We start from the raw sequence: 19,059 nt of genomic DNA, 5'->3' as shown, positions 1-19,059 counted from the left end.
AAGTGAAGGCAAAAAACAAAACTAAAAAGGTATATATATATATATAACTGCACTTGAAAAAAGACTACGTCGATTATTATGTAATGAATACCTTCCTAGGAGATAAAAACAGGTGTCATTACGCCATAACAAGGTCCAAAATTATTATAAGTTACTTGAAGGCTATCTATCCATCATGATATGAAGATCAAAATTAACGACGTTTGAGACAATGTGGTGCGGCGTTAGTGAAATTCTATAGTTTAACTACAGTAAGTATTCGGTGGTTATTTTTTGACAACTCGTAAAAAAACGGTTATGGCGTTGATTTATAACAATAACTCTTAGGCTAATGTTTCCTTCTAAATAATCAAATAATTAAAAGCGATAGTATTGTATACAGGCTTGTGAAATTATCTCTGTTTTATTGTTATATGCTTTTGTTCATGCAATTATTATTCCTTACATATGTATACAGGTTTCTGTTACTACTATATGTAGATATAATATGCATATGTGTTAGCATCTCAGTTATAATTGGAATTGATATTCAATATTCATCTTAATATGCAATTGTGATTTGTACATTGAACTTATATTGTACCTATTGTTTTGTAATTATGCTTTGTAAATTGAAATGTTATATATTATAATATGTACTCTTCAATCTTTGGAGGCAATAAAGATATCTATCTATCTATCTATATAAAGTTTGCTATGATCAAAGGAAATCGCATAACTTGAGTCGATACTGATATATATAATCCACTAAATAGACGTTTTGTTGTTTCGTCAATATCTTAAACCTTACCTAAATAATGTCTTTAATTTTGCAGAGAAAGGGAACGTATATCATTTTTTGTCATACTTCAATTAATTTGAATGAATTTAAACCATATTGCTAACTTCTTTTCATTATTGACTAAATTACAGATATTATCTTACGAATATGAACAAAATGAGCTGTTATCTGTGACATAGAATGATATTATTTGACACGAAACTTGTCCAGTATGTCCTAGTATGTCCAAACTAAGCTCATTGTCATCAAAATTGAGTTGTTGTCACATAAAAGATATCAGTGTTACACTTAATCGAACTGGTATTAAATTTTATGACAGCTGTGTAAGTTTGGTCAGTATCTGACAAAAATTTTCACAACTGCACATTTTAATACCACCACCCATTAACTGAACATTAACCGTAAATGTTCGAGTCTTAATCTTGACTGTCTGAAGATTTAGACCGAACCTTTCAGATATGTGTAAAGATTTCAAGGTAATTTAACCCCTGAAAATGAAGAAAAAGTGTAAATAAATTATGTGCCGATGTGTTTTGTCGAGCTTTTGTCGCGTCGGCGTTTTGTCGTGTCGATGTTTTGTCTGTCGATGTTTTGTCGCGCTCCAAGTATAATATTGCCTACGTAACTGTATTGTCTTCTTGTATTTAATTATAATTATCTGCGTGTTTTATATTCTGTATACTAGTTATAATTGCTGAAATAAAACGAGATTGTCACACATTTTAATCATTGAATCCCCTTTGTCCTACATGCATTGTGTCTTAATACAAACGTTCACACCTTTCCGTAAACGAGCGACTGCAACAACGGACATGCCCGAAGGTGATACGGAAATCGATAACAACTTGATCAAATGAAAAAAAAAACACAAACTACAAGCTTAAATATTTTATTTTGCATGATCATATATTTAAAATAATAATATGAACAATAAACAGGAATATCATACGAACCTTAAAATATTAGCAAGCAGTGTAACAAACAGTGTACAAACTCTCAAGAGTATTTATTTGCAAAAGTTCGAAGAAAACATCATCAAATGAAAATGTACATGAAAATGCTTGGCGAATTAATACGCGGACATGAATTAGTGCACGTGGCATAGCGCTAAAAGCGCTGTTATTAGTACACCGCTAAAATAAGTAAGCCTACAGTATATCTCTCAAAGGATAATTCTTTTCATAGCTCTGAAGTTTTTATCATTCATTTTTTAGAGAAAAAATGCGGTTAAACACAGAAGATAAGTTAAACGTTTTTGAATAATATAAAGCCTATGAAAAGATCCTTTATAGAACGCAACCAAGCCAAAAAACAGCAGACTGAGTTTGATTGTGTCTGTTCATGAGAGATGATGAAACGTACAACGTCCGTCACGCCCACTAGTACCGGCTTAAAAGGAATTCTATCATGGTAAAATTAATTGTTCTCCTTGATCATAAAGAACCAAAAAAGCTACCAAATCTGAAACCATAAACCAGTGTTAACGAGAATCAGCGTGGCCCTAAGCACTAAAGTGATCAATCATTTTCTAGATTTTATAAGCATGCGGATAGACTAGCTCCCAGACTATGATATATCTTTTTTACATTTTTATGATTAAATGTAGTAAACTGAGCCAGTCTATATTCTATGTCCAATATCATAACATCATTCCTCTGTGAAAATCTCTAAAATAGACTGGCTTTTGTCTCTATGAAATTACATTCGTCAAAAAGGAAAAATGTAGAAATACATGTATATTATTATCAGTCTAGTGGCTAGTCTAGCATGCGGACAGTGTAATTAAATTGAGATCGATTCTGTGAAGCAAAGTGAGGCATGAAGGCAACAGGAAAGGTGCATACTGTCACAAATTGACATACGGGCCTTATTTTATCTGTATTGTAAATGCAGGTATTGCTCATCTTTTTGTAAATTTTTGAGTTATTGAGGTAAATGTCAGATTTCACGCATGAAATACCTCTAATGTTTTTCTGTTATTTCATAATTTAAAATTTCCATGTAAATTTCATTAAATTCTGTTCAGTAATAAGAAAGTTGATATTTTATAAACTTCAGTAATTTATGTTTTTATCCCCAAAACCACTATAATGGGCCTCAAATTGTCAATTTAAATTCGCGCCAAAGTAGTTAGATTCCCCGGCTATATCGTGAATCCCGTGAAAATGACAGTAGTCGGAGTCCACGGCTTAGCCGTGAATCCCATGAAATTTAGTATTTGGCGGGACATTATCCTTTAAATAGACTGGACTAGATATGGCCTTGCGCACACCACATTCCGACTTTATAGACGAATCTATGTCTGAATTATTTTCTTGCTAGAAATTTATGCTCGATCGAGGTAAGAAATTTATTTGTTAGATTTTTGTATGATTTTTGCATTACGATTTTTATTTGGTAAATTTTTGTTCATTCTACAGAATTCTGTAACATTTACGTTTCGGCATATGATTTTGGCCAGTTTCGGTATGTCAGGATAATTTATTAAATTTTTCAGACTTTTGTAAATTATTTGGAAAGAGGAATCTAAAATGTTCCATTTATATAAGATGTAAAATTTGTACTGAAATTTGTAACATGATATTTATAAAGTACTTTGTTTAAAAAACTTATGTCAAACATTTCGTTATTATGGAACGCCATTACTGCATTGTATTGTTATGTATAAATTTATATGGCAAGTCTAGTACCATGTATATATTATTGTAATATGAAATTGTGTGACAGTCTATTGCATACACATACAATGTCCGTTTTAGTGTATGGCATTAGATATTATATGGATGCCAACTATCATATAACGTTTGATTTACATTGAATTTTGTTAATTTGTAGTTGTAAATAATAGCTGCAGTTTATCATGTCCGTATCTATAATGTTTCATCATATACTTTTCATATCTTTTTCATACTTTAACTTTAGTCTTTTAAGTAAGTAATTAATTTTGGTAATAATGGAAGTAATAAGTGACGTATTTTAATCATGTGACGTTTGAACTTAGTAGCACATATATTTTGTATAAGTAGCACGTATTATTTATGGGAGCCTACGGAGGTATGGTGTACCCAAAGGAGCAGTTTTATGCCCTGACTTATTTGTTTTGCTATGGTGCTTACCATATGTTATATATTTTAGCTTCTTCCACCAGACGATTTTCCTGGTGATGGTCATAACCCGGAAGTACAATGCCCGAGGTTCACTTGTCTTCACTCGCCTGGAGTGATATTCCCAGCGCAGAGCTTTCGTCCCAGGGTTTTGTGCCGTAAACCGCAAAGACGATGATTTTTGTTATCCTCTGAAGTCAGCTCAGGGATGCAATCACCTACCACCATAGGGAGCCAATACGGAATCAACGTATTCACGGTTTAAAGGGACTGGATTTTGAGATATGTTTTGTTTGTGCTACTTAAAGTTCACAATTACATTAAAGACCTGTGTCACGTCAGATTAGAATGGACTATAAGAACTTTTGTATCTAGAGATACTGAACTTTTTTTTTTTCTTTCTTATAATCAGTTTTTTTTCTTTTCATATCTATTCATTGTTAATAATCATCTTATGTAAATAAATTTGTAAATATTGTAAAGGGTGTTGATTTGTTTTGATGGTTACTGTCGCCGGTACGGCCTTTTCCCTGTCACAATGGTGTCAGAAGTGGGATTGGTCGACCAGACACAGTAGCTATTCGAACATTATTAACACCCATTTAACTGCAGCAATAATTTGTAAAGATTCCTCTTGTTTTGTTCTATTGGTACACATATAATAGTTTTATTCATTTTTCAGAGTGACGTCTTACCTCAGACAAGACAAGACAGATCCATAGCTTCAGCTAACCAGCTTTAGTGGTCACAGACTGATAGACAGTTGTTTACGACACTTGGATTCTGGGGTGAGTTCGTTCCTTTTATTTTTCTTTTGGGTCTTTATGTCACTCTATGATTAAGCCACCATATATCTGTGCTGAGAGTGACCGCCCTTGACAAGGAGAGTTATCCTACTCACTCTTAATTGTGCGTCGCCCTACTCCTCCCAGTGATCCTATTTTGTATTAGTGTACTGTATACATACTAGATACAGTATTTTAATTTGTGTGTTTTAGCAAGCTTGTTTACTTGCATATACTTTTAACCTACTCTTATGTTGTAGTGCTACACTGTTGTGTTATACCTATACTTTATCTTAGGATAAAGCACGTTGATTTATTTTTGTTTATTTGTTACACTAAAGTGTTAACACACGTTATAGTTGATTGATATGTGATAAGGCTAGGGTATTGTTGCAGCCTACTGTCACTGTACATTGTTGATTGTTGCCTATGCAACCTCGATTGACACATAGTACTGTTGCGCAACTTAGTGTATTATTTTAGTGAGGAGGTTTTGTGTAGTATATACGTAGAGTATAGTATTTTGTTTTGGCTTCAGTGGTAACTGTAGAGCCTTAGTGTAAACTAGTGTAGTCTAGTATTCCCTCACGATTGTTTATTTAGTGTCTCAGGTTGTTATAGTAGCTGTTGTACTGTAGTGTTATATAGTGTTAACGTAGTGTAATCATGACTAGTGTAGTAGAGTTAACGAAGGTAGGACAGGAGTTAGGTTATGAAGGAGAGGAGTTACGTAACTTTGTTAAGGAAGAGCAGGCTAGGGAACGTGAGGAAAGACATAGTAGATTAGAGGCAGAGAAAGATAGGTTAGCAGCAGAAAAGATAAGAGTAGAAGCAGAGAGAGAAAGAGAAAAAGATAGATTAGAAGCAGAGAGATTAAGAGTAGAAGCAGAAAAGGATAGGTTAGAAGCAGAGAGAGAAAGAGAGAAGGAAAGGTTAGAAGCAGATAGGGAAAGATTAGAGTTAGAAGTTAGGTTGCAGAAGGAAAAGATAGAATATGAACGACGTAGTAGCTTAGAGGCTGAGAAGGAAAGGTTAGAGTTAGAACGTAAGTTAGAATTAGATAAGTTAGAATACGGACGTAAGTTAGAACAGGATAAGTTAGAAATGGAAAAGGAGAAGTTAATGTTAGCTAGGAAGTTAGAAACAGAGAAGGAGGAAGCAGAAAGTAGGAAATTAGAAACAGAGCAAAAGTTTTAAGACACTTAGAAAAGATGAGTAAGAAAAAGGTAAAGGTTAAGATGTCTCCCTTTGATGAGAAAATTGATTCCATGGATGCGTACTTGAATGTGTACGAAACGTACGCTGTTGCGCAGGATTGGGATAAAGAGATATGGTCACTTAACTTACCGTTCCTTCTAAAGGGTACGGCAAGAGAGGTTTTTGATAGGCTTCCGTTGGAAGATAGAAGGATTATGATAAACTGAAAGCCGCTTTGCTACGTCAGTTCGAACTCACTGACGATGGCTATAAGAAAAAGTTTAGAACTGAGAGGCCTCGGGATAATGAGACCTTTGTGATGTTTCTAGCCAGAATAAGTAGATATTTAGATGGTTGGCTTAGACTGAGTAAGGTAGAGAAAACGTATGAAGGATTATTAGATTTTATACTTAGGGACCAATTTTTAGATGTATGTAATAGAGAACTATACCAGAATTTGAGTAGTAAGAAGTTAGTTAAAGCTAAGGATGTAGCAGAAGATGCAGATTTGTTTGCAAAGACTCGTGGAGGTCCCAAGTATGTCGTGAATCGAACCAATAAGGACCGGAGCTATAAACCATATGAAATACCTCAGAGACACTATCCTAGTAGTCGTAATGTAGGCACTAGTAATAGAGGTAGTAGCAATGTTGCTAATAGAGGTAGAGGTTATCAACCCTTTGGTGTACTGAAGTGTTATAAGTGTGGTCGAATAGGGCATAGTTCATATTACTGTAGGAGTGGAAAGTACGGCGGTAATAGTGCCAATGCAGCAGAGTTAGAGGTAGAGCAGGAACAGGAAAGTAGTAAAGGGGAGAATAGAAATAGTAAGGAAAATAGAAATAGAGGTAGAGGCCGTGACCGATCTAGGAGTAGAGGTAGAGGAAGAAATAGAGATAGAGATAGGAGTAAGTCAAGTAGGTCAGAGAGTGGAAATAGCATTATAGAACTAAGTGATGTTGAGGAGTTAGGTATGCTTAGTGTAAGTACATGTCCTACAAAACCCGGTACTTGTAATGGTAGGGATGTAATCGCTATGCGAGATACAGGCTGTACATGTGTGATAGTGAAACGGAACTTAGTAGAAGCAAGTCAGTTTTTAGAGAAAACCCGTAGATGTAAGTACATAGATGGGAGTGAACATAGGCTAGATGTAGCTAGAATAGATATTGATTGTCCGTATTTCAAGGGTACAGTAGAGGCGTTAGTTGTAGATAATCCTACCAATGATGTTATAATTGGTAATGTAGAGGGAGCTGTAGAACCTCAGTTTAGTAGCTTAGCGTCAGCAGTAGAAACTAGGGCGCAAGCCAAAGTTAAGAAGCAAGTAAAGCTTAAAGTTCCGTCTCAGATTTTAGATGTATCTAGAGAGGAATTCTTAGAAAAGCAACAGAAGATAGCACTTTAGATTTGTGTAGAAAGAAGGCTGAGGAAGGTACGATTAAGCAGTGTAGAGGTAAGGTTCAGTTAGGCATGAGATAAGGAATAGATAGTTATATAGAGAGTATACCGCCCAGAATTTAGACAAAAATAGACAGTTGATTGTACCTAAATGTCTTAGAGAAACTGTGATGAAAGTTGCACATGATTCGTTACTGTCAGGCCATTTAGGTATAAGGAAAACTAGTGATAGGGTATTAGGCGAATTTTACTGGCCAGGAGTAATGGCAGAGGTTTAGGAGGTACTGTCAGTCATGTAGTATTTGTCAACGTACTATAGCTAAGGGTAGAGTAAGTAAAGTTCGTTAGGAAAATGCCTTTGATTGATATCCATTTAAGAGAGTTGCTGTCGATATCGTTGGTCCGATCGAACCTATGACTGATAGGAAAAACAGGTACATTTTGACTATGGTAGATTATGCTACTAGATATCCAGAAGCCATAGCACTACCTAGTATTGAAACTGAGAGAGTAGCAGAGGCATTAGTAGATATGTATAGTAGATTAGGAGTGCCAGAGGAAATGCTTACCGATTGTGGATCGCAGTTTACGTCAGACCTTATGGCAGAAGTTAGTAGGTTATTGTCATTAAGGCAGTTAACTACAACACCGTATCACCCTATGTGTAACGGTTTAGTAGAGAAGTTTAACGGTAGTTTGAAGCAAATGTTGAAGCGTATGTGTAGTGAGAGACCTAGAGATTGGGATAGGTATTTGAATGCTATGTTGTTTGCTTACCGTGAAGTTCCGCAAGAAAGTTTGGGATTTTCTCCCTTTGAGTTACTTTATGGTAGAACAATCCGTGGACCGATAACTGTGCTAAGAGAGTTATGGGCTGGTAAGACGGAAAATGATGAGGTTAAAACCACTTACCAGTATGTTTTGGATTTGCAAGAAAAGTTGGAAGATACGTGTAAGATAGCTCAGCAACAGTTAGCAAAAAGTAGTGCTAGATACAAGAATTATTACAATAGGAAGGCTAGAGATAGGAGGTTTAAGGCAGGTAGTAAGGTACTTGTATTGTTACCTACGAAACATAATAAGTTGTTGTTACATTGGAAGGGTCCTTACGTAGTAGTAGAGGTAGTAAATAGACTAGATTACAGGATAGATGTAGACGGAAAGTTGAAAACTTTTCACGCAAACATGCTGAAACAGTACTGTGAAAGGAAGGATGATAGTAAGTCTATACCAGATAAGGGTATTTTAAGTAAGGTTGGAGCAGCTATTTTAGAGGAGGATCAGAGAGATTATGACCGATTAGATCCGAATGAAAGTAGTGATGAGTTTTCAAGTAGAGTAGAAAAGGATATAGTTTGTGTCCTATAAAGCAGGGTACAGAAACGTACAAAGATGTAGAGGTAAATCCAGAGTTACCAGTAGCATGTAAACAGGAAGTAGTAGATTTGTTAGAAAATTTCTCAGATGTACTGACAGATATTCCTGGAAATACTAACTTAGTTGAACATGATATTCAGTTGTCAACTACAGATCCGATAAGAGTAAAGGGTTATCCTATTCCATTTCATTCACAGCCAGTAGTAAAAGAGGAAGTAGATAAAAAGTTGGAGTTGGGAGTAATCGAACCATCAAATGCTCCATTTTCCTCCCTATGGTCTCATAAGGAAAAAAAATACAGTATTAGGTTCTGTATAGATTTTCGTCAGGTCAACAACTGACGGTTTTCGATGCTGAACCTATGCCAAACATGGAGGAAATGTTTTCAAAGCTATCTAAGTATAGATATTTTTCTAAACTAGACTTGAGCAAAGGTTACTGGCAGGTTCCTTTGTCTGAAAAGGCAAAACCCATGACTGCTTTTGAAACCCCGAAAGGTTTGTTCCAGTTCCGTAAGATGCCCTTTGGATTAGTTAACGCACCAGCAACGTTTTGTAGACTGATGCGGAAGGTTTTGAAGGACCTAGGGCACTCAGATAGCTTCATAGATGATATCCTGGTGTATACAATCACATGGCCAGAACATGTAGTAGCCCTTACTGAGTTGTTAACCAGACTAAGAGAGGCTAAGTTAACAGCAAAACCGACTAAGTGTTTTATAGGTTTTCAGAAGTTAGAATGTTTAGGGCACATGATAGGAGATGTTCAGACCCTTGAACCAGTTCCAAATAAGGTACAGGCTATACAGGATGCCGAAAGACCGAAAACCAAGAAGGCAATACGTTCATTCTTAGGTGTAGTTGGATTTTACAGAAAGTTTATCCCAAATTTTGCAGCCATTGCAGTTCCGCTCACAGATTTGACGAAAAAGGGTCAGCCAAATCTTGTAGAGTGGGGTGAAAGTCAAGAAAAGGCTTTCCAGACTTTGAAGGCTAGCTTAATGGGTCCGCCTATTTTGAAGTTGCCAGATTTAGATCAGACTTTTATATTGAGAGTAGATGCTTCAGATTTTAGGAAAATTGCTACCTAGGGAGCAAAAGTACTCAGTGATAGAGAAGGAGTGTTTAGCGATAGTATGGGCAGTAGCTAAGTTTCACCGGTATTTGTTCGGTAAAGACTTTGTATTAGAGACAGATCATCAGCCACTCACTTATTTGAATAAAGCGAAACTTAGCAACTCCAGGCTGATGAGATGGGCATTGGCATTGCAGCCATATAGGATCAGTATTAGAGCAATTCCTGGTAGAGAAAATGTAGGCGCAGATTATTTGAGTAGAGTGTAGACAGGTGGCTATATTATATGGTGTACAGATAGTGACAGTGTTTTTTTTTGTGTGTTTGTTTGTTATTTTCAGTATGTCATTTGTTTTCATTTAAGAAAATTATAAATTTTCTTTTTAAGGGGGGACGTGTGTCACAAATTGACATACGGGCCTTATTTTATCTGTATTGTAAATGCAGGTATTGCATCATCTTTTTGTAAATTTTTGAGTTATTGAGGTAAATGTCAGATTTCACGCATGAAATACCTCTAATGTTTTTCTGTATTTCATAACTTAAATTTCCATGTAAATTTCATTAAATTCTGTTCAGTAATAAGAAAGTTGATATTTTTTAAACTTCAGTAATTTATGTTTTTTATCCCCAAAACCACTATAATGGGCCTCAAATTTTTCAATTTAAATTCGCGCCAAAGTAGTTAGATTCCCGGCTATATCGTGAATCCCGTGAAAATGACAGTAGTCGGAGTCCACGGCTTAGCCGTGAATCCCATGAAATTTAGTATTTGGCGGGACATTATCCTTTAAATAGACTGGACTAGATATGCCTTGCGCACACCACATTCCGACTTTATAGACGAATCTATGTCTGAATTATTTTCTTGCTAGAAATTTATGCTCGATCGAGGTAAGAAATTTATTTGTTAGATTTTTGTATGATTTTTGCATTAAAGATTTTTATTTGGTAAATTTTTGTTCATTCTACAGAATTCTGTAACATTTACGTTTCGGCATATGATTTTGGCCAGTTTCGGTATGTCAGGATAATTTATTAAATTTTTCAGACTTTTGTAAATTATTTGGAAAGAGGAATCTAAAATGTTCCATTTATATAAGATGTAAAATTTGTACTGAAATTTGTAACATGATATTTATAAAGTACTTTGTTTCAAAACTTATGTCAAACATTTCGTTATTATGGAACCGCCATTACTGCATTGTATTGTTATGTATAAATTTATATGGCAAGTCTAGTACCATGTATATATTATTGTAATATGAAATTGTGTGACAGTCTATTGCATACACATACAATGTCCGTTTTAGTGTATGGCATTAGATATTATAGGATGCCAACTATCATATAACGGTTTGATTTACATTGAATTTTGTTAATTTGTAGTTGTAATAATAGCTGCAGTTTATCATGTCCGTATCTATAATGTTTCATCATATACTTTCATATCTTTTTCATACTTTAACTTTAGTCTTTTAGTAAGTAATTAATTTTGGTAATAATGGAAGTAATAAGTGACGTATTTTAATCATGTGACGTTTGAACTTAGTAGCACATATATTTTGTATAAGTAGCACGTATTATTTATGGGAGCCTACGGAGGTATGGTGTACCCAAAGGAGCAGTTTTATGCCCTGACTTATTTGTTTTGCTATGGTGCTTACCATATGTTATATATTTTAGCTTCTTCCACCAGACGATTTTCCTGGTGATGTCATAACCCGGAAGTACAATGCCCGAGGTTCACTTGTCTTCACTCGCCTTTTCCCAGCGCAGAGCTTTCGTCCCATGGTTGTGCCGTAAACCGCAAAGACGATGATTTTTGTTATCCTCTGAAGTCAGCTCAGGGATGCAATCACCTACCACCATAGGGAGCCAATACGGAATCAACGTATTCACGGTTTAAAGGGACTGGATTTTGAGATATGTTTTGTTTGTGCTACTTAAAGTTCACAATTACATTAAAGACCTGTGTCACGTCAGATTAGAATGGACTATAAGAACTTTTGTATCTAGAGATACTGAACTTTTTTTTTTCTTTCTTATAATCAGTTTTTTTCTTTTCATATCTATTCATTGTTAATAATCATCTTATGTAAATAAATTTGTAAATATTGTAAAGGGTGTTGATTTGTTTTGATGGTTACTGTCGCCGGTACGGCCTTTCCTGTCACACATACTATTCACTGAAAGACTACCCTATGATCGTTTTATTGTGCTGTTATTATATATGTTTTAGTTCAGATAAAGGAAAAAAAACATTACATAAGTAGTCTTTATTCATGGGAAATTCCGTAAAATGTCCTCGTGTTGGGTCGCCTGCATATTCAACATCTCAAATATATTTTGATATAATTTAGAAGAAGGTTGTTTCGTTGTTGACTGTGTGATCTTATACAAAATGTTGGTGTTATAATCATTTAATAAACAAATGCTTGCCCCCGTTTTATTGTCCGCGTTAGTGGCTATTAGATGAAAATTAAAATATTTGTCAATATATCAGCATTCAATATAACAGACAAACTTGTATGTCTTACTTTCCATGTTTTAGCTACGCTGGTTTATATTCCCAATGGAAATGAACTTTCTCTGTACCCTTTATGAAAACCTGATAAAATGAATCAAAAAATTTGAAAAAGGCATCCAAAGCGAAAAATGGGCAGTGCTGCGTGATCCGTTATTAAAATTGAAAAGAAATTCAAATGTGCTTTCTTTAGTTAATGTTGTTTTTTGTTTCTTTTGTTTCACAGTCCATTTACAAATAAACCTCTGAAGATTTGAATCATAATTACAAATGGCTCAACAACTTGCACACAGCCAACAGCTAAAAAATCCAAAATACAGAAACTGGGTGAAAGCTGGTCTCGGACTGAAATACCTCAAGGAAGGTCTGGAAACATTTTCGGACGATGTTATCGACCAGCAGCATACGGACATCATAAATGTAGTTCAGAAAAAGCATAATTTACCGATGGTAAACTGTGGGCAATGCAATCTACGCACACTTCAGCCAGATCATGTTCGAAATAAAAATAAACAATGCCCATTAGGCCAAAACAATTGTAATTGCATGTTTCCTGGCGGGAAGATTACATGTCCAAACAATGTTTGTGGTACTATACATGACGAAATCATCATTAACCATGCTTCAAATCCTCCAGCTCCCAACTGGAAAAATACAGATGTACAGAATTGGTGCACGGATGCTTGGGCAGTCGCCAAATGCTATATTAACGCTCCTGGGTATGCAACAAAACGGAACGCTAAAGAAATTGATTGCACAGGATTATTGCACTTGTACATCAATAGCAAATTTCTGCAGGGAAAAATTCAGTGTAAAATAACGGGACAAGACGTTTTTACAAAGGTTTTATTATCATTTTATTTCTAAACGTTTATTCATAATGGAAAGTAGTCATATATCTTTATGATTTTAGAAGATGTATTAAAAGGTTAATAAAAGCTGTAATAAAATCATTTGGAACCATAGAATGCAAACAAAAGAAATAATAGCAAGGTCTTATGATTCTATCAGTTCATCAGTGGTCATGAAATGTGAAATACCTTATATGCCCTATTTAACCGACTGCATTCTAAGTTACGTTTTTCTGTTGTTTAAGCTGGATCTCCAGGAAATTTGTAACTGTATGACTTTCAATATAGTAAAACACTTTAAATCATCTTATAGAATCAACGTAATTATACAGTGACCAATATAAGTATGCAATAACATGTACGTTAGTGAGGAGATCGAAAAATAACCCATTAGGTTGACAGGTAATAAATACATTTTACACTGCATACAAATAATGATTAAACTTTCTTAATTGCTATGCATCTAAAGTTATTATAAATATTACCATAAGTATTTTATTTCTATTGTGCCATTCAAATTTCAGACAAGGTCTGCAAGGAACACCATCTACCATTCTAATAGCATGGAAATGGAGGATATTGAAGTTGATGAGCATATTGACAACATGATTGCTGTTCTAGAAGATGGGAAAGAGCTTCTCCACAGACAAGAATCACAAGATGCAGTTATAAAATTAAAAGAAGTAAGAAGTCTTGTCATTGAAAAATTCAGTAATGTAGAATTTACATTAAACGTCAACAGATTTATTGAAAGACGAATTTATCAAAGCTGGAAAGTTGCCATATGACCTTTAATTGGGTCGGTGTGACGTTAAACCCAACAAAAACAACTTTGACATGTGCAGCCCATTTAAGTAATATTTTAAATACTTATGGCAATAAGTCAAACTTTGGTTGTGTGATTGTCTTAATTTAAATTTTATCTTCATTAACACTGATTCACATCCAGCGCTTATGTTTTTCGTAATAGGTTTTATGACAGTAATGATTTGTATCTGTCTTTTCGTGTAAGGGAAATAGATGTACTTGAAAATAGCAAACACACATGCACCATACGCTTCAGTCTTTAGATATCAGTCATTACCGATATTCGAGAAGTCAAAGAGAAATTTTAAAAGCCAATATAATTAATAGAATTAATAGAATTAGCGTAAAAATGTTTTAATACTCATGTTAATCTTTTTACCAGTATATTATCATAACATGTCACTGAACAGAACAAAAAGGTGGTATTGTAGAATTCGAGCCTGTTTTGTAGGAAACAGAAACGTTTATCACAAATGTCCTCGATAACATGATTCATAATATTTGTAAACTTTTTGTCTTTTTATCAGAAAAGTTGTTAACCTAAACGTCTAAACATCATGTCCGTTACAATGGTGTTTTTACATAAGACATATGCGTTATTAAAATTGTTCATTTATTTTGCATATGTATCTTAATTAAAGTGGCATTATGCGCATCTTACTGCACATAGTGTGTTTTGGTGAATGTTTTATAAAAAAAAAAACAATTTTCGGTTGCTAAGCATTTAAATGTGTTAAATTAACAATAATGCCGCACAAGTATTTAGAAATAAAGAAATCAGACTAATAAAATAATAGTTCTTTTCTTCAATCTTCTACGCAGTGTTATCCCTTACCTATAGGTAGAGATTTCTGAGGTTGAAGGGAAACAACTCCTGCGTGCAGTTTGGCCTTTCTTAAAAAGACTGACCCAGTCAAAATAAGAAAAGTGATATTCGGAAAGTTAATTTTTCGTACTGGTAGCAGGAAGAGTTTGGTATATTGGGTAAAATCTATAATTTCCTTCACCCTTTTTACACAGATATCTGTTTCAGTCGGATTTTTGCATGAAAAATGCGCATGATTTCATTTTAAATTTTACTAAATCATATAATATGAACAATTCTTTTCTTTATAGCTCAAGAATTCTTCTATTGTTATATCTGCTCAAGATGAAGCCCTGGTCATAAAGGAAGCATATATTGAACTGGATCAGAGGATAAATGACCTTAATGAAACAATTCAGAAAGGAAAAGAAGCTATCACACAGAAAGAAAAGGAAGCTTTGCAAGCAGTTCAAAAGATCAAAGAACAATTGGAAAATAGAGAAAAGGAAGTTTTAGATAATATTTTGAAACATGAGGCAGAGACGTGTGCCGTTATTGAAAAGCAGAGGGAAGTCGCAATTGAAGACATTACAGCATCCGTGAAGCAACTGGAAGACTCGGCTTATACCCAAGCCAAGAAAGGTAAGTTTAACATTTAATAGTTTTACGGCACTTCTACAATGCAGACCTGTATCGTCCTTCGTTAAATACGTTGGCGCAGCATGAAGACTAATAAAAAGAATTTTCTATCGATACACTATTCACCTTGTTGTTTTTCACATTCTATTATTCTATTTAGTTTATATAAGGTATGTGTTATAATCCTTGTTAGGACATGTTTCTTAAGTGTTAAGATATTTTAGACATGTGAATACAAGTATGGTGCATTGATAAGGTATTGAAAGAGTGAGTATAAATTGTTTCACGTATTGTTTACATTCGTGAATATTATTTATTTGTTAAACCAGATTTCCAAAAGAGGCTCGTAGAGATGTACCTCGAAAATGTTGTCAAAGTATCCCCAGTATTGCTTCAACCTGAAAGGACCGATACTGTTATCAGTCAGTTGTATGTGGATCCATATTTGGAAATAGAACCAAGAGAGAAAGATAATACACAAGAGAAAACAAAAGTTTCATCATATACGGAAATATTCGAAAAGGACGGCAAACCACTGAAATTGATATACCTGATCGGTGAAGCTGGGTCTGGTAAAAGTACATTCTGTATAGACATGATCCACAAATGGTGCCTCGCGCATTCTGAACAATGTACGCAAGAATCAGAAAACGTACAGTTTATGAAAAAGTTCAAGTTTTTATTTTACATATACCTCCGCCAAACCCCAGCTTTTAAAACTATCCCATCTTGTTTAAATTATGAAAATGGAATTGAACCTTTTCAAACCAACTTGACAGGAGCTTCTGTGCCTACCCTGTCTCGTTGAAAATGTTACTGCGTATTTAAGATTGAATTAGGTCTTAATTACTTAACGGTAACTTATTTTTGTCACATTTAATTTTTGTTGTTGAGTATGTTCAGAATTGTTGGCAAGGCAGTTAAGTTCATTAACCTTCATCAGCTGGGCAGGAGCCTCAGGCGTACCCGGTCCCGTTGAGGAGGTTACTTATTTTTGACATAAAAAGTTATTAATTATTTAACTTATGATCACTTTATTTTGTTACATTTGTTGTTATGATAGAGTTGTTTGCAAGGTAATTATTAAACATATAGAGGAGGCAATGTGTGTTTATTTTTATTTCGAGTAATTTCAAATAAAAGACTTCCAAAAGGTCTTCATAATTTCATCCTGTCTAGGATTCTTAAGAATTATTTTCTTCCTCCTCTGTAGACCAATGAAAATGCATCTACTCATATCATCTGCACAAACCATCACCGGATCCCTAGGGACAAACGGTTGAAAAAAAATATATATCATAAAATGATTTTTTTAGTCGGCCAATGTTTTGGGAAATTGTGACTTTTGATAGCAAGGATTGTTATTGCTTAACAGATAGCTATGCCAATCTTTATATATGGATCAACTGCGGACATATTAGCATAAAATCATTTAGGTTCGCGGCATATTTTTAGGATAGGCTAGGATACCGGAAACAAACAGTTTTAGGCCTTAACAGCATTTCATAGGCCGGTTTAGATTATACTGGAGAGGATTTGAACATTTCATTTCATAATGTCTCATTTAATTTCACGATGTCTCCTGAACGTGTTGAATCAAACCGTGTCTGATATTTCTTTACTTTGTTGCATTCTATGCTTCCAAAGGATCCCTTATAGATTCCTTTTGAAGAATGAAATACACTTAGTTAAGTTTTTGAACTTGCAACGGTCATACGGATAATAAAACAGTCTTTTTAAAATGCTTAGAGAAGAAAATGACAGTTTAAAAGGTAATATGAAAACTTTAGCTCTTTCTACAGGATAAAGGTTAGTCTTCTTTATTGTGTGTGTATCAAATCTAATAAATCTACTCGAAGTTATTTGCTTTACTTCTCTAATCCATTATAAAATTCATAAGAAAAGTAATGCAAGTTTGTATAAAAAAAAAACTAGCTAAAAGAATCATGCTACTACTCTCGTAGTAATTGATGTAATATATTTGAAAGTGTTGGGTGAAGAGACTTACTTATATATCAATACTAATAATACATTTATCCACTTGCGTCTGAAGTTCAAGTATCAACATAAATTTCCTGTTTAGTAATAATTGTTTTACAAGCTGCACAAGTTTAATTGTCATATTTATTTATGTTATCATTTTGATTAAGGCATTTTACGAGAAGCAACTGCGATAATGGTGTTAACAGCTTTGGTGTTTTTAGGATTTTTAGTGCATAGTTTGGGAGTTGCTGAATTTGGCACACCGCAAGAACACACTTGCAAGAGAGAAAATAATGCGACAGTGACTTGTAATTTCATACTAGAAACAATACCTACAGGAATTTGGAACGTAGTTTTGAATCTTGAACTATTTAATGATATAGTTTTTTACAATTTTACTTTCATATCTAGTGGTTGGGGAACGATAAAATGTTTGGATGTACGAGCTGATTCAGTTAATAATAACAAGTTGACTCTAACTGATAATTGCTTTAATGGACTAAAAGCCTTGCAAGAACTGAACATTCACGTTAAATCTCAACTTTTCTTGTTTTCCTATACATTTCATGGATTAGATAAAGTGACTACATTAAAAATGAGCGGAAGCGATAGGCTTACAATGAATGAATTAGTATCAGCTCTGAATGGATCCTATAAATTAACACGATTAACAAAATTAGTTTTGTCATACTGTTCGTGGTTAGGGGATTACGTTGTTCTAGATGACAAATTTATGCAGGTTCTTCAGTTGATGAAAATACTTTATTTAGACATGAGCGGTTTGCAGGTAGCCGTAGTTAATGTGACAGCACTTTTTAAAAGACTGATGTTCTTGGAAGTGATGAATATGTCAAGCATTTCTTTTGGTAATTTTATTTACACAGGCATAATACACCAAGATGACATAAAACACATCAATACTTTTGATATGAGTTATGCTACCCTTCCAAAGAAGTCAATGAATTTGCCCCCAGGAAAACTTATTCTATCAAACTTCAGTGTTATTTTTTCTAATATTCGTGGATATGAAACTCTTAAATTGCTGTTGACGCCAAAGACAGTGAATTTCAGTGGACTTGTCCCACGCAGATCTTCTGTTTGGATTAAAAACTGTACTGTAACACTTAACGAAAATCCTCATTTGTTATCAAAGGAATTAATTATTCGTCAGAATAATCTAAGACGTCTCGATATAATACTTATATGCGACAGGTTTCATTTTTCTTCTTTTGAGCGCAAAGATATATCTCAGAATCAGTTAGAATTTCTACACCCATATTTTTTATCCTGTATGCCGAATCTCCAGAAAATCGATTTATCAAGTAATCAGTTGATAAAAATGGCTCGAGAGAGTAATACTGTGTTCGAAAATATGTTTTCACGTCTTAAATTTTTGAAAGATATTAACTTGTCAAACAATGACTTAATAACGATTCCTTTAAAAATGTTTAGGAGCAACCCTGAAATTGAAGTAATTGATTTTTCCAACAACAGGTTGGACCAAGTCCATTTTACCTTAATGGGATTGAGGAAGCTTGAAGTTATATACTTGCAAGGAAACAACATTCACACTTTGGATGCATTGTCAATTAATAATTTAAAAAGTGTCCGACACGAAAATGTCACGGTTGATCCACAAGGCACCGTTATTTTGAAGTCGAATCCCCTATCCTGTTCTAAATGTGAAACTCAGCCTTTCATATCTTGGCTTTTGTCAACAAAACTGTG

The 19,059-nt window shown here is 34.3% G+C and overlaps 1 protein-coding gene across 1 annotated transcript; it reads left to right on the top strand.

Moving 5' to 3' along the window:
* The first annotated feature begins 1,955 nt into the window (after positions 1 to 1,955).
* On the top strand, positions 1,956 to 16,156 carry LOC128546391 (uncharacterized). The gene is made up of 5 exons (XM_053516870.1): positions 1,956 to 2,191; positions 12,473 to 13,089; positions 13,622 to 13,780; positions 15,021 to 15,351; positions 15,678 to 16,156. The coding sequence occupies exons 2-5, from the start codon at positions 12,517 to 12,519 to the stop codon at positions 16,154 to 16,156; spliced, it is 1,542 nt and encodes a 513-aa protein (XP_053372845.1). The 5' UTR covers positions 1,956 to 2,191; positions 12,473 to 12,516.
* The last annotated feature ends 2,903 nt before the right edge of the window (positions 16,157 to 19,059 follow it).

Source organism: Mercenaria mercenaria, chromosome 10, assembly GCF_021730395.1.
Source record: "Mercenaria mercenaria strain notata chromosome 10, MADL_Memer_1, whole genome shotgun sequence".
In the NCBI taxonomy this organism is placed as follows: Eukaryota; Metazoa; Mollusca; class Bivalvia; order Venerida; family Veneridae; genus Mercenaria; species Mercenaria mercenaria.
This window is presented reverse-complemented; position numbering and strand designations above follow the sequence as displayed.